Genomic DNA, 25,863 nt, shown 5'->3' with positions numbered 1-25,863 from the left:
ATAGCAGAAGAGGCATTATTCCTTGATATGTTTTGATTTTCCAAAAGCTTTCTTGTGGTGATGTCTTAGGCAGTAGAAGTTTCCATATAAATTGTATTATTACAATACGTATATACAATCAGTCAGAAAAATTAAAAGAGAGAGAAAAGATATTATTTTGGCATATAAGCATTTGAAACATTATATTTCCCAGTAAAAATTAAATGGATAGCAGTCAGTTTTATATGTGTGGGATTAAGAAATAGGCACAAAGTAAAACTTCATTTTAAGGTGAAAATGAAATTAAAATACTAATCTTGTATCAGCAGTATTTGCTAATCGGTAATAAGCTGCTGTGAGAGAAAGATCAGCCAGTCAATTGCTGCAGCTCATTATTCTTCTGTTTTGACTTTATGTTGAATACTTTACCCACCATTCCCCTTGGTCTCTTCCCATGTAGCTGTTCAGCTTTAGCTTTCTTCTCCAATTTTCATCTCTCATTTACAAATTAATAATCCTTCATGCCAGCTGTTTGAGAATCTATAATTTGGCTGTTTTTTTTTTATTTTTTTTTTTTATGAAATTGTTTACATGAGGCGTTATCTTTAGTAGCTTTTCATATTACACATGGCGCAGGCCAATTGTCTGTGCAAAAATTTTACTTAAGTCTTTCCCCCTGTGATACCCAAAAATTGAATTGTAAATCTCTGCTCCATCCACACAGTTGTAGTACCACCTAATTAGAATTGATTTAAGGGAGATTGTCCAAAATTATTGACTGTTTGGATTTTACAAGTTTCTACTAAGCCTTGCCAGGCCAACTCTCTCTCTCTCTTCTCTCTTCTCTCTCTCTCTCTCTCTCTCTCTCTCTCTCTCTCTCTCTCTATCTCTCTCTCCTCTCTCTCTCTCTCTTCCCTCTCCCTCTACTCCCTCATCCCTCGTCTCCCCCCTATCTACCCTCTTCTCTCGTCTCTCGCTTATGAGCAATGTGCCTTACCATATGATTATTTAATGTCAAGCCCCCATAATTTTTATTAGGTGACAGTTATTATAATTGCAGTTAACTGTAGTTCCGAAGCCTTCCATTCTGTTATTACAGTTTTTATTTTCAGGTAAGAGACAGAGAGTTATATGAAGCTTGTGATACAGAAGTAAAGCGTCAGATTTGGAAAGATTCTCAGGCGTTATTTGGTGACGAAGTTTCTCCTCTACTAACTGGCTATATCACCAGTAAAGAAGACACCTTATTCAATGTGGAAAACCTAAATAATTTATTTTTCAGTCCTTCTCCAAAGGTAAATGACAGCACTTTTTTATTTTATCCAGCCAAAAAATTGTTTTGCTCAAGATTTTTATTTTAATTGGCTGTTTGTAATTAAATTTTTATATTGATATACTCAATATTTTTATAGAAATGCATTTGTTTGTTCACTTACAGACTTTTACATAATTGTTTAGGTGTAGCTGGAAGTTTTTACTATCCAATCCTTCACTTATGTTTGCAACTGGTCATTATGGATGTCTTATGTGTTTTCCATTTCTGTGACTCCTGGTGATGACATCTGGTGTCAGCAGCAGTTGTTTATTTGTTCCTACACAATATACAAAATTTTGTTCATAACTTTTACTTACTGCAGAGTGTAGGGCCATTTGTCAACTGGAATAAGTTAGATTTCATCCTAGCCAGGCAGATACTTTATATGCATGTATTATTATTATTATTATTTGAAAGTATTAATAAACATATAGAACATGTACTATAAAAATTCTCTCATCTCATTAAAAGAGAGAGAGAAATTACATGAACACTTAGTGGCAACAACACAACAGCTCCTCCCCCTCCTGTCACATTACTTGATATATTTGACAGCTTTAGTGCCTGAAGTTAAAGAGAGAAGACTGGGATTTCCTTCATTGTTACATAATTTTTTTTAGATTATAAGCTAAAATCTTACTAATTCACTATAGTATTTTCTTTAATTTATTGATATTATTGCTGTTTACATTAACATTAATATTTGAAAATAGTTAATCATTTATTTACCATACAAAAAACATACATCTCTGTAAGAGAGAGAGAGAGAGAATTATTATTTTTATATTATATGATATCATTTAATCTTATTAAACTTACTAATACAGTATTAGTCATGAAAATAGCATGAAAATACTCTTAATTAGTGATTATTTTTGTCGGAAAACCCAGCGAATAGGTGAATTTCCCGCAAATAATGGGTAGATATGGTCCAGAGAGAAATCCGTGAATCTGGAGAGCGCGAATACAGAGAACGCAAATGCGGGCTCCCTACTGTGTAGAGTTTGACACAGCCTCATTGATGACATATCCATCCAGGGCAGATTCCACAGACTGCAAGTGCAGCGAAGCATTTGCAGAAGCTTCTGGACCATTTAACCTCCATGGAGTGTTAGTTCTCCAGAGACATTCAAGGTTAAGATTTGCACAGGTTTTCTAGCTGAACAGAAGTTGGTCATCAAATTGCTGTATTGTTTAAACCTAGAAATTCTGTCAACTTTTTGTTGGTTTGTTTTAATTTCAGCTTTAGTGTGGTGATAAGTTGATCACTTCCAGGATCTTTTCTTCTATAGCTCTTAACATTCCTCAGCATTCTTTTTCTCTTGGGTAATGGCCCTACTTTAGGCATTACTCAAGCTTCTTTGTAGCATCGCTTTGGCCCCTAGCTGCAACCCCTTTCATTTCTCTTACTGTACTTTTCACCCTTTCATAATTGTTTCACAACACAACTATGAGGTTTACCTCCTGTTATGCCTTTCAGATCTTTTTACCCTTAGTTTCCCTTTGAGGATTGAGTGACCTCATAGGTTCCAGTGCTTGTCTTTTGGCCTAAGTTCCATATTCCATTCCATTCCACCAGTCATCACTTAGTATCTTTGCTGCAGCTGGTGTGGAGATCATGCTTGCTCTTTCCACATCTCTTCAGATTAGTGTAACTGTAATTCATTTATGTACTGGCTAAAACTAATTATGACTACAGGCAGTCCCTGGTTATTGGGGGCAGGGGCGGGTTCCATTCTCGGCTGGATGCTGATAAGCGAAAACCGCCATTGACCGAAACTCTGTAATTTATGGCGCTTTTGGTGCCGATAACCTGTTAATGGCGCCTCTGTTAGGTATGTTATGGCACCATAACTATTATCAGCACCTTATGGCACTGATAACTGAAACTTGGCCCATTATGACGCCATAAGTAGCTGCCTATGGCGCTAGATAAATGCCATAAAAACGGATCGCCATTAACCGAGACCGCCAATAACCGGGGACTCCTGTAATGGGTTTGTGTAAGGTCTTTTTTTGTGTTATCAACTTTTTTTTTTTTTTTTTTTTTTTATAGATGCAGACTTCATTATCAATATGTTCAATTGGTAAAATGGGCAAGTCCCACTAATTGCATCACAGCTGTTTGAATTTTTTGTGGTTACTTTTGTGCATTTGAATGTGTCAGGAAGTTTTTGTTTTAAAGGCATTCCTTTGTCTTGCAGATAAGAATTTTGATATCTTAAGGGATTTGTATGTATGTAATTCAGTAAACTGAGGAGACAATAAGAAGAGAATACATTGTATGTGATAGAATATCTTAGACATATATACCTATTATTTGAATGCAATATTTATTTGTATTAGTATTATGTATTTTTCTGTAATAATGCTGTATACGCATTATATTTCAGTAATTACATAATACTTTATCAGTATGTACCCCACACAATTGCATGTATTTAGTGATGAAGCATGTGAACCTTCAGTGTGTTACATGCTGGGTTTTGTGATGTCAGGCTTGTGTCTAGTGTTTTTATTTGTTTCTATTTTTTATAGGCTCGTCGTCAAGGTGAAATGGTACAAAAACTCGTTCATATGATAGGAAAAAACGTAAAACTGTACGACATGGTGCTACAGTTTTTACGTACTCTCTTTCTACGCACAAGATTCATTCATTATTGTTCATTACGAGCAGAGCTCCTGATGGCTTTGCATGACAAGGAAGTTCATGATATTATTGCAGTTGATCCATGTCACAAATTCACATGGTGTTTAGATGCTTGCATAAGAGAAGGCAAAGTTGATGCAAAGAGGTAAGTCTTATTATTTTGAAAGCACTGTATAATTTATATATATATATATAATATATATATATATATATATATATATATATATATATATATATATATATATATATATATATATATATATATATATATATATATATATATATATATATATATATATATATATACAGGCAGTCCCTGGTTTACGATGGGGGTTCCGTTCTTGAGACGCGTTGCAACCCGAAAATTGTTGTAAGCCGGAACATCATAAAAAAATCCTAAGAAAACTTTTAGTTTTAATGCTTTGGAAGCATTCAAAACTATGTAAACTGCATTCTTATTGCATTTTTCATAAAAAAAACCTTCAAATATTGATTATTTTGCATTTTTGGTGTCATATTTCTTCTGCCAGATCAGCATTGGAGGCATCGTAACCCTGGAACATGAGTCGTAACCCTGGAAGTAATTTCTGATGAATATAATTGAAAAGCGCCTTAACCTCGGAACGTCATAACCCAGGGACTGCCTGTATATATACATTTGTAAACAGCTCCATTGCAACAATGAATATATTATACAGACCATTACAAGTATGTCAAGCGAAAATGATGGAATGCTTCGACAATGTTGATGTGTTTAAGAAATCTACGAGGCAGTAAAGACTTGTTAGCACATTTATGAAGTGTTGATAAACTGTGATGATGACAAAACCAGGTCGAGCGGGCATATGGGCCATGTGAATCAAGGTGATGAGTACATAGGCGCACAAAGTGACCCAAGGGTTGTGTCATTTGATTTCTATGTCACTGAGGAATGAGAGCAAAGAATCTTTGAGAACAGTCGAGTTAGTGTGTCCGTACATGTCTAAAGGGATTGTGAGAATGAGATATAATGACATATCCAGACAAAGGTAGATTACTCGAGTCAGGCAGGGTGAGACTGTTTTGAATGAGTTATGTGATAAGAGAATTTTGACATATAGCTATGACTTCACTCATGAGACTATGACATAATATAGGAGTAATTGATATGCAGAGAGGTTTAATTTACCATTTACTTATTTGCCAGAAGTAAGGACAGTCATGCCCTTAACTTCTTTCATTCATTTCCTTTTTCTTTTTATAATAAGGGTATCGGCCAGGGTATTTGGGTCATCATAAGCCATTGTAATGAAAATTACAGTACTGATTTATAGTGTTTACGGAATGTGTACACAAAAATTTTCTTTAATAGGAGCAAAAGTGTATTTTTTATTAATATATTTCTGTTTTTTTATACCTTTTTTTCACAAATTTTGAAAGCTTCCACCACCATTATTTATCAAACAATTTTAAATATTCAAAAACCAAATCAAAGTTTATATCATAAAGAACAAAACCGCATGAATAAAATGATCAAGTTAGGTTTTGTTTTCTTTGAAAGAAAATAGCACCCAAAAAAAAATATATAAATTATTATATGTAAAAAACAAATATAAATGTAAAATTAACATGAGATATTATTCCCAAATAATTACTGAATATAATGCTTTTTAAAGTATTCAAATCCAATGATAAATAGCCAAGTTACAGAGATTTGAATGTACAAAACTAATGTTTTGAGAAAAATACAGTCAAAGTTTTTCTTACTGTCACACTCGAAGGTGTCTAGAAACCTAGCTGACACCTGGTCCCCTCTATTTTTTCAGAAATCGCCTCTAATATAAAATAAAGACTAGCTGGTTCTGAACTTTTGTCAACAGCTACAAACATGAGTTACTTACACTTGCTTTTGTAGGGAGAGTTTCATTATTGCATCTTTTTGTGTTTATCAACTTTCCCAGTGATTTTTTTAGTGCTTTTCTTGGCTTTCATTATGTTTGCTTATATTACAAGAACTTGCTTCCCATCAACATCCAAACTTCTTACAAGGCATAATTATGAAAAAATAACACTTGTAAGCAAAGAAAAGCACCCAAAAAATGATTGGAAAAGGTGATAAACATAAAAAGATGAGATAATAACCTTCGCCGTACAAAAGTTAGAGTATAACTAAATCATGTTTGTTGGAGCTGCAACCACTCACCTCTGCACCTTTACAATTGCTGTGTGTTAAAAGAATACCATCAAATTTTCCATAAATCACTTTACACAAAGCGGGGGAATGGCTAAAACACGAAAGTGTAAAAATATATAAAGAATATGTACTGACTAATAAAAATGGAGAACTAAAGGCAACCTGTTACTGGAAATAGGAAGACTAAGCAACTGTACTTTAGGGAAAAGTTGCAATTACTAAATAGAGTACAGAAACCAACACTGAAACAAGTTCATGATTATAATAACAAAACAAAACAAAGTCCCAGTTTGAAGTGAAGGTCATGCAGTCCTATAGCAAAGAAATAAAGGGAATTACTTTAGCAATGTAACAAAATGAGTCTTCAGAATACTATCAATGTGGCAGTGACACCACCAACCCAAAACATAAAGTACACTGAAAATATGGAGATATTCACTAATCATAACGGAGGGAGCTTAATAAATAAGCGAATGAATGGCGCAACACCAAAGGATGCTATTCATTTGAGAGCAGCTTGAGGTAGGTACACACACAAAGCCACACAGCGCCAATGGCGTGATTGGTATGGTCTTGGCCTGCCACCTCGTTGGCTGCGAGTTTGATTCTCAGGCATTCCATTGATGTGTGAGAGATGTGTATTTCTGGTGATAGAAGTTCACTTTTGACATGGTTCGGAAATTATATAAAGCCGTTGGTCCTGTTGCTGAATAACCAATGGTTCCATGTAACGTAAAAACACCATACAAACAAAACAAACAAACAAACAAAGCCACACAGGAGGATTGACATTTGAGGGAGAGTAGAGCTTGTTCTAGGCAATGTGCAGTGGATCCTTTGTTTTTCAGGATTTAAAAAGTTGATGCAGCTAGAGAGCTTTTGCATGAAATATGGGTATTTATCATAAATAGTCTCATAATGAACAAACTGCATGCATTACCTCTCACACATACATATTCACTTCATGGTTTTTCATTGAAATGTTTACGGTATGCAGAAAGGTTGTAATGGAAACTTTTAGGAGATTGTATTTTATCATTTTTATATATTGCAGGTTCAGTTCCTTTGGTCATTTAAAAATATTTTGTTACTAAAATCTTTTTATATACTGTATTTTGCTAGAACATTATGGCTTACAATATGGAAAATTTTGCTATAAGCTGATTCATAAATTGAAAGCAGAACATTTCATGTTATGATTTGACCAACAGGTCTCGAGAGCTTCAAGGGTTTTTGGACAGTATAAGAAGAGGCCAAGAACAAGTGTTAGGAGATCTGTCCATGATACTCTGTGATCCGTATGCTATCAACTTCTTAGCCAATTCTGTGATTCGTCTCTTGCAACATCTAATGAACAATGAAGCCATGCCAAGGGTAATATTTATATTAAAATTATTTATAGTGCACCTACTAGTACAGTTTGTTCATAGTATACAGATCAAACTTTTGGTCTTAACATAAAGGAAAATTCTCTAGCACCTGCTGGAGTCCAGTTAAAAAAAAGTTATAAGGAATTTGGTGGCATCGGAAGTTAGCCAAGGAGGAGGGATAGCCGACTTACCTTACCCCATCTTGGGTCCATCCGTCAGTTTTCTCTTGACCACCTTCAGAACGGGTTGTGCAGCTCTGTTTAGAGGCGAGTTGTTGTCCACTTCCTGCCAGCATTTTGCCAAAGAATCCTGGTTTTTTCTTTTTGTTGTGTGATTTTGTGTATTTTGTGCATCTAAGCCTACCTAACCTCAGAGAAAATGCCATGGGGTTTATGACAATTCCTGCTCCCATTTTCTTCCTTCCTTTGTGAAAGACCTCCATTATACGTGTAGCAGGTGTAGATCTAACTTCTTTAGCCTAAGTAACCCATGTCCAGAGTTTGTTGATTGTTCTCCTGAGCAGTGGAAGAATTTTGATAAGAAGAGATGTAAAAGGAAGTTGACTCCGCCATCTGGGAAAGACTTTGTTTCCTCAGTGGCGGCATCCACATCCATTCCTTCTCAATTGGGTTCTTCTCTACCAAAATCTTCTCATGAAGATTTTACTCCCTCGCAGTCTTCTGTTGCTTCAGCTTAAGAAGATTCAATTGGGAGTTCCTGAGATCTTGTAACTGATGTGACTGCCCCTGTTTTGGGGGAGGGGGCCCTCCCTATGTGAAGGAGGAGACTCCTCGCCCTTGTACAGTTTTTTCCGGAGGAGACACACACAAGATCACCGAGTGTTGGGACTCTAGGCCTCCAAGAGGGTATTGTCTTACTGTATTCCCTCTCGCATTCCAGTTCATCCCCCATGACAAGTGTACTGTCTCTGTGATGTCATCTCATCTTACTATGCCTCTCCCCATGTCAGCCACCAGAGCATTAGTCTCTATAGTTTCTTCTCAGCTGTCAACAACTCTCACACCACTCCATGCCGTCTGTACCATCTGACTCTCTCATCCAGACTTCATCTTTGCTGTCTGCTCTTTCCATCCCCGTCAAACATTGGAGGAAGAGAGACTTCATTGCCCCTCCACAAAAGAAGGTTATCAAGTCCTCCTCGAAGTCTTGTTCTTCTCTTGTAGTCGTTCTATGTTCAGCCAAACACACAGTGCCAAACCTGTTCTTGTTTCTGCGCAAGTTACCTCTCAAAACGATTCTTCTGTCAAGGCACATGAACTTGTTCCATCTGTTGTTTCCAATGTTCCATGACCAGTGCTGCAGGGATTTTAGACAGAGATTTGTCGTTTAGGACTTCCAAACCTACAAAATGCAGTCCTCAACAGAAGATATCTGTTGTTTCTACTCCTCATCCTGTCCTAGGTTCAAGTGTTCCTCAGATCTGTCATAAGGAAAACAATGCCCCCATCAAGAAGTTGAAGGAGCAAGATCTCTCTCCCCAGAGGTCTCTTTCCTCTCATATCCATGTCTCATGTACTGAAAGCCCATCTAGGTCAGAGATGTGGGATCACCAAGACAAACAGTTTCATATCAACATCCTGGAGCTGAAAGCAGCCTTCCTAACACTTCAGGAATTTCAAGAAAGGGCAACAGGGCACTCTTTGGTACTAATGTCCAACCCTACAGTGGTAGCTTATGTCAACAAACAGGGAGGGCTAGTGTCACGTCATCTCCACGACCTGACAGTACCACTGTACCAGTGGGCAGTCTCTCTCTTGGTGGCAAGAAGAATGTGGTGGCGGACAAGTTGAGTCGCCAGGGTCAGGCTCTGGGAACAGTGTGGTCATTGCACGGTGGGGGAGGCTGTCAATAGACCTATTTGCAACAAGACACAACAGGAAATTAGTGGTATTTTATTCAGTTGTTCCAAATCTCTGGGCCATGGTAGGGGATGCTCTCAAACATCTTTGGTACAATCTGGATGTCTACACCTTCCCCCTCTTTTGTCTAATCTACCAAGTCATTAACAGCGATGGTTTCACAGAACCTCGGAATGACCCTTGTAGCTCCCTGGTGGCCACATGCAGAATGGTACCCTGATCTTCTAACCTTACTTACAGAAGCACAGAGATTCCTTCTTGGCACAACCTTCTGTGCCAACTGCACATCGAGAGATTTCATAAATCGGTAGGGTCCTTATCTCTTCACAGTTGAAGACTATCTAGTATCTCCTTTGAGGAAATGCCTTTTCTTGTAGAGCAGTGATGGAAATGCTGGGTTACCTGAGAGGTCCTCTACAGCCATGCATCAGGGAAAGTGGGCTGTCTACTGTAGTAATTGGTGTCGTCAACGGGGTCTCTCTCCAGTCAGAACTATCATTCAATAAGTAGTAGACTTCATTTTCTTTCTTTGGGAGAAACTTCTGTGTCAGCCATCAAGGGATATAGGACTGCTCTATGTTTAGCTCTATGTTTGAAGCATGTAAGCCTTTCTTCTTCATGAGAAATTTCTTTGCTTCTCATGAGAAATTTCTGTGCTTCTCAAGAGTTTTGAGCAGTGATGTTCCCGGAGAAATCTTAACCACTGAATTGGGACCTAACACTGGTACTTAGCAGTCTCACAAGTTGTCCATACAAACCTTTAAGAGCTTCATCAGACAGGAATTTAACCATCAAGATGGTTTTCCTTTTAGCCTTGGCCTCTTCAAAGAGAGTTAGTGAACTCCACAGATTTTCTTTTGTTGTTAAACACACCAGGGGTTTTGGGTCAGTTGCCTTTGAATTTATCTTGGAATTCAAAGCTAAGACTTGAAATCCTTCTGTTCACGACGACAGACTCGAGTTCTTTTTCCATCCCATCACTTGGAGAGTTTATTGGTCATGACCCTGATGAATTATGTACTTTCATATTATATCCTGTCAGAGCACTGTGTAGCTATCTGAAAAGGACTCAACATCTTAGACCAGGTTGTCAAAAACTTTTCATTAGTTCAGGCTGGAACAAGAAGGAAGTATCCAAGAATACTATCTCCTTTTGGCTAGTAGAAATAATTAAGCAGGCCTATACTACTTCGAATTCAGTGCGAGCAAGAGCACACAATGTTGGGGTTCAAGACCCTTCCATCGCTTTCAAAAAGTACCTGTCAGTTCTGAAAGATCTTCAAGGCTGGTACATGGCTATGCCAAACCACCTTCACATCCTTCTATCTGCAGGATGTTGCCCAGAGTTCCTTGGACACTTTTTTTCTTTGGGCCAGTGAAGGCTGCTCAACAGATTATGTAGCTCATCCAGTGCCCCTAGTGGGACAGTTTGTATCTTACCTAACATGGTTTTGAAAGCGAGAGTGAATGGGATGACTGGTCTTCTTCCTTACTGTTTATTTTTTCTCCTCTACTGGCGGGCAGTGGAGAGAAATTATCCATCATGTGCTGGAACTGGTCAGATACAGGTGAGTGCACCCTTTTTCATGGGATTTATTTTTTTGTTTCTACGCTATACAAACTATCATGGAAGATAGTTTGTATAGCGGAAATGACAACAAACAAGAGTGATAGGTAATATAGTTTTTTTTTTTTTTTTAACTGAGACAACAAAACCTTAACCCAGATGCTGGCTGACAAGTAACCTTTTTCTTTACAGTTCAGAGGCATATGACTCCTTTATATGTCCCACATTGACCACGAAGTGAGCCCAGTTGAATGCTGAACTTCCAGTCAGTTTTGAGGTTTTCTCTGTCAGGCCTCAAAGATTGAGTCTTCCTTATGTTAAGACCAAAGGTTTGTTCTGTATGTGAACAAATTACAAATTTTTAATCCGTTTGTATTTTTCATAACTAACAAACCAGTGGTCTTAGCATATATTGCCCATCTGAAGCCACCCCTCATATTTTACCTTGGCTAGAGGAAATTGCCTAGATTGACCCGAGATGGGTTAAGGTAGGTCGGCTACCCCTTCTCCTTTCTGCCATCTTGGGTAACTCCCAATGCCACCAGATTTCTTGTAACTTTTATTAACAGGGCTCCATCAGGTGCTAGAGAATTTTCCCTTATCTTAGACTGCAGGTTTGTTACTTAAGAAAAATACTATTTAAAATTTTTTATTTTTACATTTTTAATGTATACTTATGTTCTGTTAACATTCATCATTACTTATGTCTTATTGACACCTCCTTCAATGTGGTTCATTGGGCTAGATAAATTATATTAAGGTAATGTTTATTAATATGGAATTTTTATAATAAAATTAATATTAATAATACTTACCTGTATATTTTATCTAGTCCCACCCATCCTACCCCATGATCTGCCTAACGCAACTGATTTTCAAGGGAAGGTTTTGTATCTGTCAAATAACAGTGTTGCCAACTGGTGGACAGAATTGTAGATAACAGGGTTGCCAATGCGGTAAAATTTTGGCGCAGTTTTGGGGATTTATTCAGGTAAGTATTATTAATATAATTTTATTATAAAAATTTCATTTTGGTGTATGCATTTGCAAATTTAAGATGGGTACTGAAAAGAACATTTGAGAAAAACATGTAAAAAGTTTATGCTCAACCAATGGACCACCACCCACATCATGGATTAAAAGTGGTCTCAATAGTCAGCTACCTGAAGATCAAGAGTTAATCCTTGATAGTATAGCATTAGGGGTAGTCTCTCTTAATCAGTGTAATTTGTTTCATTTCAAGTAAATACAACTGAGCTGCACCATGAAATTCTTAAAACTGCCTACTTTAATAGTTAACCCACCCAAGACCACTATTCCAATGTTTATAACTGCCTACTTTAGTTCAAACACCAAATATGTCAACTATTACCTTAAACTAAATTCAAGACAGTTTCACAGTTATTTTACAACATTAGCCTTAAAAATATATGTAGTATACATACTACTGTACATATGTAGCCTACTAGCCTATGGATTACAGCTAGAAGCCTACATATGCATGTACTGTTTTGTACTCACGTGGGCCTCTTCTTTTATAAGGAAAGAGAGGGAGAGGTAAGAGAAATATCAAAATTATGTAAATCATATGGGTAATCCCCAACAACCTATGCTGATAAAGATGGCAACGATTTTGCAGTGCAATCAGATGAATAATAAAGATAATGCTACCAGCAGCATGCAGCGAAATATCTCGTCCCTTCTTCACAACACGTTAATATATTACACGTAATAACCTTCATCTGACGTTTAGGCTTCTTTCCCATAAGAGTAAAAGAATCAAGGCTTTTGGATGCCACATAACTAACTCGTTTATATGGGTACAATTTAAAGAACGCGGCGAACACGACTTCAATAACAACATAAACAAAACGTGGGTAGGCCAGTGTTGCCAAATGGGAATGGCAATTTCTTGCTAGATTTTGCTGCATAAAGTACTAAAAAATTCACATCATACACAACAATGCCACCCAGCCAATTTCAACCGATTGCTCACTTTTTCTATTTAAACATGTTTCTAACATACACAGTGTACTTGTACATTACGTTACATGATTCCTAATAATTTTGAAACCTATTCTGTTCAATTCATGAAAATGGTTTTGCAAAATTTTGTTCTTTTTTCTTACATGATATATCAAACATAGTAGAATAAAAGAAATATTCAACTTAACATTACAAAGATTTGATGTCAAAATACGTATGCTAGATGTATTTGAAAACAAATGCAAGAAAATGAAAGATAGCATTAAAAATGCAAAATGGGTAACACTGGGCTCAACAGATCCGCGAAACATACTACTAGCAACCGTACATTAGTTATGTGAAGATGGTGTTAGTGGTACAAATGATAGTTATTGTATCATTAAAAATATCAAAATAAACGAAGTTGCAATGCCGATTCTATGTCATGTTTTTCCTAAACGCGTAGCCGAAAAGGGAAATGTTATTTTGTTTGTTTCGTTGTTGCTGCCACAAACCCCTAACAATGCAGAGTACATATGATCATTCTAAACTATTATTTACTACCAGAATAACAATGATATTTTGTATTGAAAACGAATGTTATGTATATTCCAAACATTATTACTAACACGACTAGTACTATTAAAATTTTGAAAGATAATCTTGCTGTGAATGCTACCATGATTTGATTTTCATATATGTATGTACATTTTGTCAGCTGGCTGGCCTCGCATAGATAAAAGTTTATTTCACTGACATTGAATTACTCCATGAATAGCCTTTTTATTATGAAGATATAACGATAATATTTAAGGTAAAATTGGTTTTGTACATGGAACTTACCCAGCAGATATATACTTAGCTATAGACTCCGTCGTCCCCGACAGAAATTCAAATTTCGCGGCACACGCTGCAGATAGGTCAGGTGATCTACCGCCCCTGCCGCTGGGTGGCAGGAATAGGAACGATTACCGTTCTAGAACCAGATTTTCTCTGTCGCGGTAGTGTCAACATATGTTGTTGCTACCTCCTGACTTGATTTTCGTTTTTTCATCGCCATCGACCTTCTGGGCTGTCTTTTGCAGGGAAGTACTGGGTCTTTGGTTTGACATACGCTTTTATTAACTTTTGAATGAATTTGGCTTCGAAATTTCGAAGAATATATTATGTGAAACTACCGAATTTTTCGGTAGACACTCATATATTTTGCAATAAGGGAAATATTGATTTTTTTTTTTCACTAATACGTGTATAAGTGTTAGAACTTGATGAAGGAAATATAAGATCTAACTTCCTACTTTAGGAAGTCAGAAAGCATATAACTAGATACTCTTCCTTTAGAAGCTTTAAGAGCTCTCGTACTAACGAGCAGTTAGAGTATTGACAATTCTAGTAGTTGTTGCATCCTCATCACCTTCTTACTCCACAGAATCTACAAATTCATATGTGCAATTTTGAAGATAAATGGATGGAGCTCAAAAGGCGAGCTCTAAAAAGGTAAGAAGTGAATATAGTGTTCCCAGTGCAGTGGAGGGTGCGTCTGATCGGCTCCGTAGCGCTTCCAGGCCTAGACCTCTTCCAAACTCCCAGACCCAGTGGAGGAGGAAAGTCGACAGCCGCAGGAAGGTTAGGGAGAACCCCCACCGGTCAGGCGTCCCCTCGGCAGGTTCTGTAGAACGTCCCAGACTGCCAAGGATAGCCATTGATAAGGCATCCTTAAAAAAGTGCGTCTCTTCATCTTACATCCGAAAAGACGAAGAATGTATGTTTGGAGTTTCGATGATCTAGCGGGTTCTCTGAAAACTAAAAGAACACTGAGCAAGAGCCAGCCGCTGCCAGGAAGCTGCGTTCCAGCAAGCTAGCGTGAGCTACGTTCCAATAGCCAGCAGCGAGGCGCGTTCCAGCTAACAGACTAGCGCGAGCCGCGTTCCTACAACCAAACGCGAGCTGCGTTCTAGAAAATTTTTCTTGCCGCAAGGCGCCTTCAAAGAGATGAAGCGCCAGCCTGGCGCAAATTGCGCCAGAAAAACAGACGGCTAGAGCAAGGAGCCTTATAGTAGAGTGGCAATCAGAACGATCCTTCCATTGAACGTTTCCGGGCAAGAGGCTCTTTCTATTCTAAAAGGGGTCTAGTAGGCGCTCGGAACTATCAGGGCGCACGGGACCTTCCACGCAAGCGGAACGTTCCAGGAGCGAGTCTCCTTTCTAGCGTGCGGAACATTCCAGGCGCGCGGAACATTCCAGGCGCGTGGAACATTCCAGGCACATGGAACATTCCAGGTGCTAGGTGCAAGGAGCCAGGCGCCAGAATATTCCTAATCTTCTTATGAGAGAGAGGTTAGTCGCGAGGCTCCTCTTTGAGTTTTCAACTTGAGCAATTTTCCCCTGGCAAAGGTGCAAGATGTCGCACAGGCGGCCGTCGCTTTTGCCAGAAGGATTCTGATACTAAGAGAAGCCATTTTTTCATTATTCAGAGGACTCTCTCCTTCATTCATGCTCTTCCCTCGTTAGGAAGAGGCAAGAGCAACTCAATTACCAGTATCCTTCCAGGAATTTCCTAGGAAGGACTACGCTTAAAGGGATTGTTAAGACAACACCTACTTAGCTTCTAGATTTATCGAAGTCTTGTTTCGCTTAGATATGCATTATAAGAACTTCCTGAAGTTCGATAATAATTTTATAAGATTCCTTTATTAAATGGAGTAGCTGGCAACTCTGGAAGAGTAAGGCCAGTCGGCTAACGAGACTGCTATCGCTTAGAGTTAGACACCAACGCAGTATCATGTAGGTGTCGGTCATGAGTGGTCGGTTACATGTCTCTCTCCTGCGGGATGGAATGACTAACCGTGTCTCTCCCCTACAATTGTGGTTTTAGCCTCGGATTGAGGGGATAGTTAAGCAAACATAAATAAAATATTGTCTGCCTTTTGCTAAGAAGCTTTCAATAAGAAAGATATTACAACATTTCAATGATGTTTACCGTAGGTAACATTTTTAAAGGATTCTAACGCAGCGGAACTCTATATTGTATAATGCTCTCATGCTTACGAAAGCATGGCTTATTAGAGTACATGCTTAGTGAGAAGATGAATGTAGTAGAGAATTCACTTTAAGACTACGGTATGGTCAAGTCTTATGCACATACCGAGGTTAACTACAGAATTCCTAGTATCCTTACAAAGGTTTCCTAGATTAATGCTGTTTACCACAATGTGACAGTATTATAAAGGATTCTAATACGGCAGAGCGCGATATATAAAATTCTCTCATCCTTTCGAGAAACGCACACAACCTTTTTAGAATCGGATATTGCTCAAGAGAAGTTGGGTGAGTCGGATGGGAAACATTCTCTTAGTGCAGAAGTTGTTTCCCTGAATGGACTATACTACGTATATAAAAGTTTTTCCCACTAAGAACGGAATTAACATGTGAAGGATGTCGGGTACCATAAAGGCATAGATGTTATGGCACATAACCTAAAAAGAACTAGAAGGGAGCGCCAGCCTGGCGCAAATTGCGCCAGAAGCACCATCCAAGATATTTTCTCGTTTTAGCGAGTTATTAACCTAAGAGTCCAGTAGCCTCTCGGACAGCAGGCTCGGTAACGGCAAGATTCGTTCCTGATTTCGTTACCCATTTAATCGAAAAGGGGTCGCTTACAAGGAATGATGAAATGATTTATTTTAATCACTTAGGCCAATTCCACGACTCTCTCATATCGCAAAGAGCATCGAGAATCTCTTTTTTCGCCCCTGTTCGCGTTAACAAAAGAGAACCTATTTGGGAACAGACACGGAACGTAACGATCCTTAAGAGGTTCGATGCAAGATTTTGCATGTCCTTGAGAACCTTCTCGATCGAAGATAATAACTGTTAACTTATGTCTAACATTTATTGAAAAGAGTTGTGAGAACCTACGGAAAGTCTTCTTCATAGATCTCTTTGTAAGGTAGAAGACGAACAGGCTTCCTTTAGACTGCTTCTTTTTCCTCGAACCAAGAGAGGTAGCAATATAAGACATCTTTAAATTTAAAGAAGGGGAATAAACTTTAGTCTTTTTTCCCCTAGTTATAAATTCTTAACAGACATTAAGATAAATGGGCGTCAAAGGAAGAGAGGATGTATGCCTCATTTTGGCCTTAGAGAGGTTGGATTCACAGAAGTCACGTTCTTCTCACAGCATGTTTCGTAAGGCTTTTCCAAGAGTATCTGGATATTCTATCAGAATCTATTATAAATAGACCTAAAAAAACCTCTCCACTCTGAGTCTGTCCGCGTGCAGACTGACCAGAAGTGGACATGAATGAGAGGTTTTTTCAAGGTAAATGACAATAGTCATGGCTAAGACATAGAATTGCTGCAGATCGTGCTAGATGGAATGAGGAAACTGTCCTCTTCCGATACCTCTGTGAACCACATAGCGAGGTTTTTTCTTCACTTTCAGAGGGAAGAATCACCTATGTATATATCTGCTGTCAAAGAACGCAGTAAAAGGCTATACTCTGTCTCTACAAGGGGAATTAGAGATAACAGAGGATTAAGATCTTCGGGATCTTATACGATACCGCAATACGACAAGAGTAGGATATCATGTACTTCGAATGGGATCTTTTTGTGGCCACAGATTCCGTGTTCCGACAAAATGGAACTGCTCCTCATCAAACTTCTTTGAGGAAGTTTATTAAGGAATTCTTTGTTTCTCTTAGCCCTAAACGACCAAGAAGACAAGTGAATTTTTTGTGCATTGGAATCTCGCATCAGATTCAATGGAGACTCGGCAATGGGTTCTTGCCAGCATAGTATGTGGCAAAAGAACTAAATCCCTCTATTCCTGACGCAACGCTTTCAGATAGAAGTTTCGTTGCCCAGGCAGGGTACTTACATTTTCATCTACAGAAGAAGAGATGGTTTAAACGTTTGCCTACAGAGTCTTCGGGGTGCGATGAGGGCTCAAAATGCTTCCCAGAAGGTATTCAGAAGGATACAATAAGAGCTAGAAATCAGGGTTCCGCCCAATTTCAGCTCAGAGTCTCCTTCGACTTCCAGACTCCTTCCCTTCCTTCGGGCAAGGATAGGGAAGATTCTGCAACGAGGAACCTCATCAACATGTAAGAAGAGATCTCGTTAGCAAAAGAAGTGTTCACGAAGGATCCTCCTCGGAGGAAGACTCTTCTCTCTCGTATTGTTAGATATCCTGTCGTCTACTGGGTGTAGCTGACTAATCACCTCCCCTTGCCAGGGCCAAAAGCTCAAAGGGGAAGAATTTCTTCCACCCTTCTCCAGTCTCCTGATAAACTATGTGGTTGTTCAGGACTCTCGGACAATGTAGCGCCAGCCAAGCGCCAAATGCCAGTACAGGCGAAAAACGCCTGAGGCGGACAGTTCCAAGGAACTCTGTCATGGTCGGATACTGAGAAGGAGCGGGCCTCCAACCTGGCGCAAATGCGCCAGAGGCGAACAAATCGGACAGATATAAGAGTGTCCGATGTGGACATCGCCAGACAGCCTAGAGACTCTTCCAAGCTCGAAGCTCCAGCAAGTGTGGAGGAGCCAAGCCAGGCGCGAGGCGCCAGCCAGGCTCTAGGAGCCAGCCAGGCTCTAGGAGCCAGCCAGGCTCTAGGAGCCAGCCAGGCTCTAGAAGCCAGCCAGACTCTAGAAGCCAGCCAGGCGCCATCCAGGTGCCAGGCTCCTTCAAGGCTAGGCTCCAGTCAGGATTGAGGATCCATCCAGGCGCAAGGCTCCTTCCAGTAAAGAGAAACCTAAAGCTCTGTCATGTAAGAGGGCTAGTCCCCATTGATATGATACAGGTAAGGCTCTGCCATGTAAGTGGGTCAGCCCCCATTGGCACGATCCGAGAAGGCTCTCTCGTGTAAGCGGGCTAGCCCCCATTGACATGATCCAGAAGGGTTTGTCAGTCATAGGTCCCTACCTCGCTGAAACTCTTGAGGCATGCAGACTCATAGACAGTAATCATGAAGTCTTCTGCCAGGCTCCAGGTGCCTTCCAGGCGCAAGGCACCAGCCAGACGCAAGGCTCCAGCCAGGCGCGAGGCGCTAGCCAGGAAGGAGGAGCCAATCAGGCACCAGCCAGGAGCAAGGCGCCATCCAGGCGCGAGGCTCCAGCCAGGCTCTAGGCGCCATTCAGGCGCAAGGCTCCAGCCAGGCGCGAGGCGCTAGGCGCCTGCCAGGCACGAAGCGCTAGCCAGGCTCCAGGCTTCACCCAGAAGAGATCTATATCAAAGAACGCCCTGGCCTTCTTTGAGACATTGTGATCTCCTAAGCACTTGATAAGTGCATTGATGATTCCTTCAAACAGCTGAGAATTAAAAGCGCATGAAGTGCGAGCTTTTCCGAATTCTTGTTCTTTCCCTAACAATATGTCATAAGGACATATTAGCTGTCACATACGGGAGATGCAACTCTGTGTTGACTTCCCATTATCCGAAGGATGTCAAGATAACCTTCGAGGGATCCTTCTCTCTTGGTTGATACGTGTCTGCGGATACATTTCTGGGATAGGGAGCAGATACTGATCCTTAACTAGTGAGTTAAATTTTAGTTAACGTCGTGTTTTTCTTTGGGTTTTTTGAAAGGAGTTTGTAGATAACTCTTTTCAACTTAAGCACTAACCCTCGTGTTAGGATCAGGTGATCGGGATCGGTGTTGTGCTCCTTAATTATGCCACTAGGCATAGGCATATTGTCATGTAAGAGGCTCTGTCGAGTAAATGGATAAGACCCCATCGACAGACCCACAAGAACTCTTAGCCATAGGTCACATCCTCGCTGAGGCTCTTGAGGCGAAGCAGATTCCTAGGCATTAGCCATGGAGTCTTCTGCCTGATCAAGTAGGAACCAAGGTTTTATTTATTTATTACCTACAACGTATGTTGTTTACCTGTCTATTCAGTAAATAGTTGTCTCTTTCCCCCCACCAAGGGTGTCAATCAGCTAAGTATATATCTGCTGGGTAAGTTCCATGTACAAAAATGATATTTTTATACATTCAACTTCCCTGCCAGATATATACTTAGCTATAGACTCCGTCGTCTCCGACAGAATTTCAAATTTCGCGGCACACGCTACAGGTAGGTCAGGTGATCTACCGCCCTGCCCTGGGTGGCAGGACTAGGAACCATCCCCGTTTTCTAATCAGAATTCTTCTGTCGCCCGGACCATCAACATTGTTGTTGGTTCCTCTCGATTGGTTTTTCTTTTTTCACCGGCAATTGATCTTCTTGACCGACTTTTGGTGACGTATCTGGATTGTTGGATTGGCATACGCTTTTGTGGACTGTTTTGTGGACTTGATTTTGGATTTTTCTTTAAATATGTCTGACTCTGGTATGGTTGTGAGACGTTGTGTGAATGTAGGCTGTAAGGTGAGGTTGCCGAAAGCTTCGGTAGACCCTCACACGGTATGCAAGAGGTGCAGGGAGTATGAATGTTCTTTTACTAATACTTGTAAGGAATGTGAGAACTTGAGTGAGAGCGAATGGAAGAATCTAACTAATTATTAAAAAGTTAGAAAGAGAAAGAGTGAGGAAGGCTTCTCATAGAAGTTTAAGTAGTTCTAGATCTGAACTAATTCCAAGCTTGGGATCTTCCCCAAGGGTAAGTATTGCTACTTCTCCTTCCATTGCAGCCCCTTCTCCTATTGCAGAACCTTTAGATCCAGCGAAAGAACTTGCAGATCTAAAAGCAGCCTTCAAGTTGATGGAAAACAAAATGGCTGCCATACAAGGTAAGGCTAGTGATTTGTCAGTGGACAGTGATATGAGTGTCCCCAGTGTAGTGGAGGGGGCATCTGGTCGGCTCAGCAACGCTCCTAGGTCTAGACCTCTTCCAAGCTCACATGCCCAGAGGAGAAGGAATGTCGAAAGCCGAAAGGAGGTTGTGGAGAATCCCCACCGATCAGGTGTCCCTTCGGCGGTTTCTGTGACACCCCAGACTGCCAAGGACCGCTATTGTAAAGCGTCCTACGTGAGTGTTTCTCGTCGTCGGGATCTTCATCACCAGACGTGATTGGAGAGATTCCGATCGATCTCGGCCTCTCAAGAGGAGTTGGAGGGCGCCGACTATTGACTCGAGCCCTGAAAACTTCCCTGAGGAGTCTCCATCGGGAGTGAAGAAGGCAAGAAGAGCCATTCTTTCAACCAGAGTGAGAAGGAGGCAGGAGGTGGAGGCTATGGACTCCTCCCCTCCTCCTTCCCCTCCTCCCGAAGAGGATAAAGAGGAGGCTACTAAGAGGTTCATGATGGCGATGCAGGAACAGATTTCGTCGTTTGTAGGAGTCCTGTCAAAGGAGCCTCCTAGAAGGAAAGACACTTCCCTTCCTATTAAAAGATCCTCCAGACGTATGGAGGTATCTACCTCCAGGATCGATACTCCTACTCGAGGTGAGGTTTCCGGTACGAACCTGGATGAAACAATCAGACGTCTGGCACCGGCCAGGAGTGAGGAGTCACCCAGGAGGCAGGAGCCAAGAGCCAGGATGAGGAGTCAACCAGGAGGCAGGAGCCCAGAGCCAAGAGTGTGGAGGCATCCAGGCAAGAGGCAAGAGGCCAGGAGGCAAGAGCCAGGAGGCAAGGAGGGCAGGAGGCAGGAGCAAGAGGCAGGAGCCAGGAGCCAAGCAGGCAGAGTCAGAGGCAGGAGCAGGCAGTCAGGAGTCGGAGTCAAGGAGGCAGGAGTCCGGAGTCAGGAGGCAGGAGTCCGGAGTCAGGAGGCAGGAGTCAGGAGTCGGAGGCAGTCGGAGGCGGAGGCAGGATCAGGAGGCAAGAGTCAAGAGCCAGGAGTCAAGAGTCGGGGACTCGTTCCTGGAGGTTATGACTCTTCGCCAAATAGGAGCTCCTCTCCTTCAGAACATAGGAGGTCTTGGAAGGACTCTCCCTCCAAACGTGAACTTTCTCCTTCGTCTGATCGAGGGTTAGACGAGTTGTCTGACGACGAACCTCCTGCTAATGAGGGACTTTCTAGTTATAAAGTCTTGGCCTCATTACTACTACAAGAGTTTGGAGATTCTCTTAGTCCTGCGGCTCCTCCTTCTCCTCGTTCGCTCTTTTCGAGCTCAGCTACGGCTAAATCGTCGGCCTTTTTGAAAATGAAGCCTGCGATATCAATGAAGAAGGCACTCCATTCTTTAGATTCTTGGATGGACAAGAAGAAGGAGTTAGGAAAGACGGTATTCTGCATGCCTCCTTCCAGATTGCACGGGAAGAGAGGTATTTGGTATGGGACAGGAGAGACTATGGGTCTTTCTTTACCCGCCTCTGCAGATGCCGACTTTTCCAGTTTAGTGGAGGCCTCTAGACGTCACTCCTTAGGATCGGTCAGAGCGACGTGGAGCACTTCAGAGTTGAACCACTTTCTAAAGGGACTTTTTGTCACTTTAGAGGTGTTCAATTTTCTGGATTGGTCACTCGGAGTTCTGGCCAACAAATCTAAGGATCCGGAGTTTCTGAAAAACCCAGAAATTCTCCATAGCGTCCTGTCCTGCATGGACAAGGCAGTACAGGACGGTTCGGGTGAAGTGGCTTCCCTTTTTGGTGCTGGTCTCCTGAAAAAGAGATCAGTGTATGGTTCCCTTTTATCGAAAGGGGTTTCTCCGAGCCAGAGGACTGCCTTACTGTTCGCCCCTCTATCAGATCATCTGTTTCCTTCGCAGTTAGTGAAGGATATATCTCGCTCGCTAACTGAGAAGGCGACACAAGACCTACTTACGCAAACGTCCAAGAAAGGACGACCGGTAGTGTCGACGGTTAAGAAGGAATCTCGTCCTACTCAGCAGCCCTTTCGTGGAGGTGCAGCGGCTCGTCCCCCTGCCAGAAAGAAGAGCTCTGAAAAGAGAGGAAGGTCTTCATTTAGGCCCTTCAAGAAATCGAAGTGACTTGTTACTCCTCCAAGCACCAGTGGGCGCCAGACTCCTGAACTTTGCAGGAGTATGGGCACAAAGGGGAGCCGACCTTTGGTCAGTGTCGGTCCTGAAGAAGGGATATGTAATCCCCTTCGACGACAGCCCGCCCCTAACATCTACGCCTCGGGAACTGTCAGCGAGGTACAGAGACCCGTTAATGCGAAAGACTCTCCTTCAAATGGTGGAGCAAATGTGGGAAAAAGAGGCCATCGAACTTGTGCAGGATCCACACTCCCCGTGGGATTTTACAATCGCCTTTTTCTAGTACCAAAGGCATCGGGGGGTGGAGGCCAGTTCTGGACGTAAGCGCTCTGAATCGCTTCGTACAGAAAAAGAAGTTTCGTATGGAAACGTCCGCCTCTGTAATGTCGGCGCTTCGCCCATGGAGATTGGATGGTCTCTCTGGACCTGCAAGACGCCTATTTTCCACGTTCCCATTCACCATTTGTCAAAGAAATATCTTCGCTTTGTGATAGGAGACAAGATCTTTCAGTTCAGGCTCTGTGCTTCGGACTGTCTACAGCCCCACAAGTATTCACCAACCTGATGGCGAATGTAGCAAGATGGCTTCACCTAGAGGGGATAAACATCTCCCTCTACTTGGACGACTGGCTTATCAGGGCCAAGTCGAAGAGTCAGTGCTTGGAGGACTTAGAAGTAACAAGGAACATGATAGATTCGCTAGGGTTGCTCGTCAACCTCAAGAAGTCACAATGATCCCCAGCCAGAACTTGGTCTATCTGGGGATTCAGATGGATTCTCGGGGTTTTCGGGTATATCCTTCGCGAGAAAGAATCGCTCGAGGTTTGTCGAGAATCGAGCTTCTTAGAAAGAAAGAACAGCTCAGCGAGGGATTACCTGAGCCTTTTAGGGACCCTGTCCTCATTGCAAAAGTTCTTCTCGCTAGGGAGACTTCACCTCCGCCCTCTTCAGTTTTTCCTCAAAGAGGGGTGTGGAGTTGGAAGACGGGTCAACTCTCGGACGTCTTCCAACTTCCACAAGAAGTAAAAGATCATATGAAGTGGTGGATCCCTCAGCTTCAAAAGAACGAAGGCGTATCGCTTGCTCTGCAGAACCCAGACCAAGTGTTGTTTACCGACGCTTCGGAGTCGGGATGGGGAGCGACGCTGGGAGCAAGGGAGGTGTCAGGCACCTGGACAAAGGAACAGGTGTCCTGGCACATCAATTGCAAGGAACTTGTGGCCATACACCTAGCCTTAAAGTTCTTCGAAGAGATAGTCAGAGACGGGGTGATACAGATAAACTCAGACAACACCACGGCTCTGGCTTACATACGCAAGCAAGGAGGCACGCACTCTTTCTCCCTCTATCAGTTGACAAGACACCTGTTACCTGGACGGAAGAAAGAGGCATAACTCTCCTCACAAGGTTTGTTCAAGGGATCAAGAATGTGAGAGCGGACAGACTGAGCAGGAGAAACCAGGTCCTTCCCACAGAATGGACTCTTCACGAAGAGTGTGTCGAAGTCTTTGGTCCCTGTGGGGAGACCTCACATAGACCTGTTTGCGACGTTCCTCTCCAAAAGAATAGAGACCTTTTGCTCTCTAGTAGAAGATCCGAGAGCCTTCGCAATAGACGCGTTTCTCATGGATTGGTCGGGTGTGGAACGCTTACGCCTTTCCCCCGTTCAAAATCCTGGGGAAGTGCTCAGGAAGTTCGTAGCTTCGAAGACGCAACGAAGTTGATACTCATAGCCCCATTTTGGCCAGCCCAGGAATGGTTCACGGAGGTACTGGAGTGGATAGTGGACTTCCCAGATCGCTTCCAAACAGAACACGATCTACTCAGACAACCCCACTTCGAGAGGTTTCATCACAAACCTCCCAGTCTCGCTCTGACTGCCTTTCGACTATCGAAAGACTTGTCAGAGCGAGAGGCTTTTCTCGCAAGGCTGCGGGACTCTATCGCTAGAGCCCGCAGAGCTTCGACGAAAGAAAGAGTATACCAGTCGAAGTGGGAAGTCTTCAGGAGGTGGGGGTGTAAGGGTCAGAAGCTGTCCTCCTCCAGTACCTCTATAGTGAATATTGCCGATTTCCTCCTCTTTCTGAGAGAGGAATCACACCTATCTGTCTCGACAATAAAAGGATACCGAAGCATGCTGTCTTCAGTATTCAGGAATCGAGGCCTGGACATTGCTAACGACAAAGATCTACACGATCTAATTAGATCTTTTGAGACTTCGAAAGCAGCTACTCCTAGAACACCTAATTGGAATCTAGACGTGGTCCTGAAATTCCTTTCATCGGATAAATTCGAACCTTTACATCTGGCGTCCTTCCGCGACGTCACTAGGAAATGCTTGTTCCTGGTGGCTCTCGCTACAGCCAAGAGGACGAGCGAATTACACGCTGTGGATTCCACGGTGGGGTTCAAAGGAGATGCTGCCAATCTGTTCTTTCCAGACAATGTTTCTGGCAAAGAACGAAAACCCATCAAAACCTTGGCCCAGAAGTTTTGAGGTAAAAGGCCTATCTAACCTGGTAGGCAGAGAGATAGAGAGATCTCCTCTGTCCAGTGAGAGCTCTTAAATACTATTTAGAGAGGAAGAGACAGATGGGAGCTTGTCAACAAGGTCTTTGGTGTGCAGTGAAGAACCCCAAACGACTCATGTCCAAGAACGCCTTGGCTTTCTTTGTGAGAAGCGTTATTACGGACGCTCACAAGAACTGCTCGGAGGAATCCTTCGGTCTTCTAAAGGTCAAGACGCATGAAGTAAGAGCAGTAGCAACCTCTTTGGCGTTCCAAAAGAATATGTCTCTGAAGAATATCATTGAGACTACATATTGGAGGTGCAATTCAGTGTTTGCATCTCATTATCTGAAGGACGTGAGAGTGACCTATGAGAAGTGCTTCTCGCTAGGTCCTTTTGTATCAGCAGATACAGTACTGGGTCTTGGAGCAAAGACTGATCCTTAATTTTGTGTTTTTATCGTACATAAACCCTCTTGTCAGATATGTGCTTGGTTTTCTGGTAGCAAGCTCACTACTGTCGCACGGGAGCAGAGTGTCATTGCTGGTAGGGGATCAAGGGT

The 25,863-nt window shown here is 41.8% G+C and overlaps 1 protein-coding gene across 2 annotated transcripts in view; it reads left to right on the top strand.

Moving 5' to 3' along the window:
* The window catches only part of LOC135219142 (negative elongation factor B-like), a 115,281-nt gene that overhangs the window by 43,857 nt on the left and 45,561 nt on the right, over positions 1-25,863 (top strand). For both annotated transcript variants that reach the window (XM_064255649.1, XM_064255650.1), the window contains exons 5-7: positions 1,092-1,274; positions 3,833-4,089; positions 7,329-7,491. In XM_064255649.1, the coding sequence (XP_064111719.1) occupies positions 1,092-1,274; positions 3,833-4,089; positions 7,329-7,491 (603 nt within the window). The remainder of the gene's footprint in view (positions 1-1,091; positions 1,275-3,832; positions 4,090-7,328; positions 7,492-25,863) is intronic.

Source organism: Macrobrachium nipponense, chromosome 1 (genome assembly GCF_015104395.2).
Source record: "Macrobrachium nipponense isolate FS-2020 chromosome 1, ASM1510439v2, whole genome shotgun sequence".
Classification (NCBI taxonomy): domain Eukaryota; kingdom Metazoa; phylum Arthropoda; class Malacostraca; order Decapoda; family Palaemonidae; genus Macrobrachium; species Macrobrachium nipponense.
Note: the sequence above shows the minus strand (reverse complement) of the source record. Positions and strands in the feature narration are given on the sequence as shown.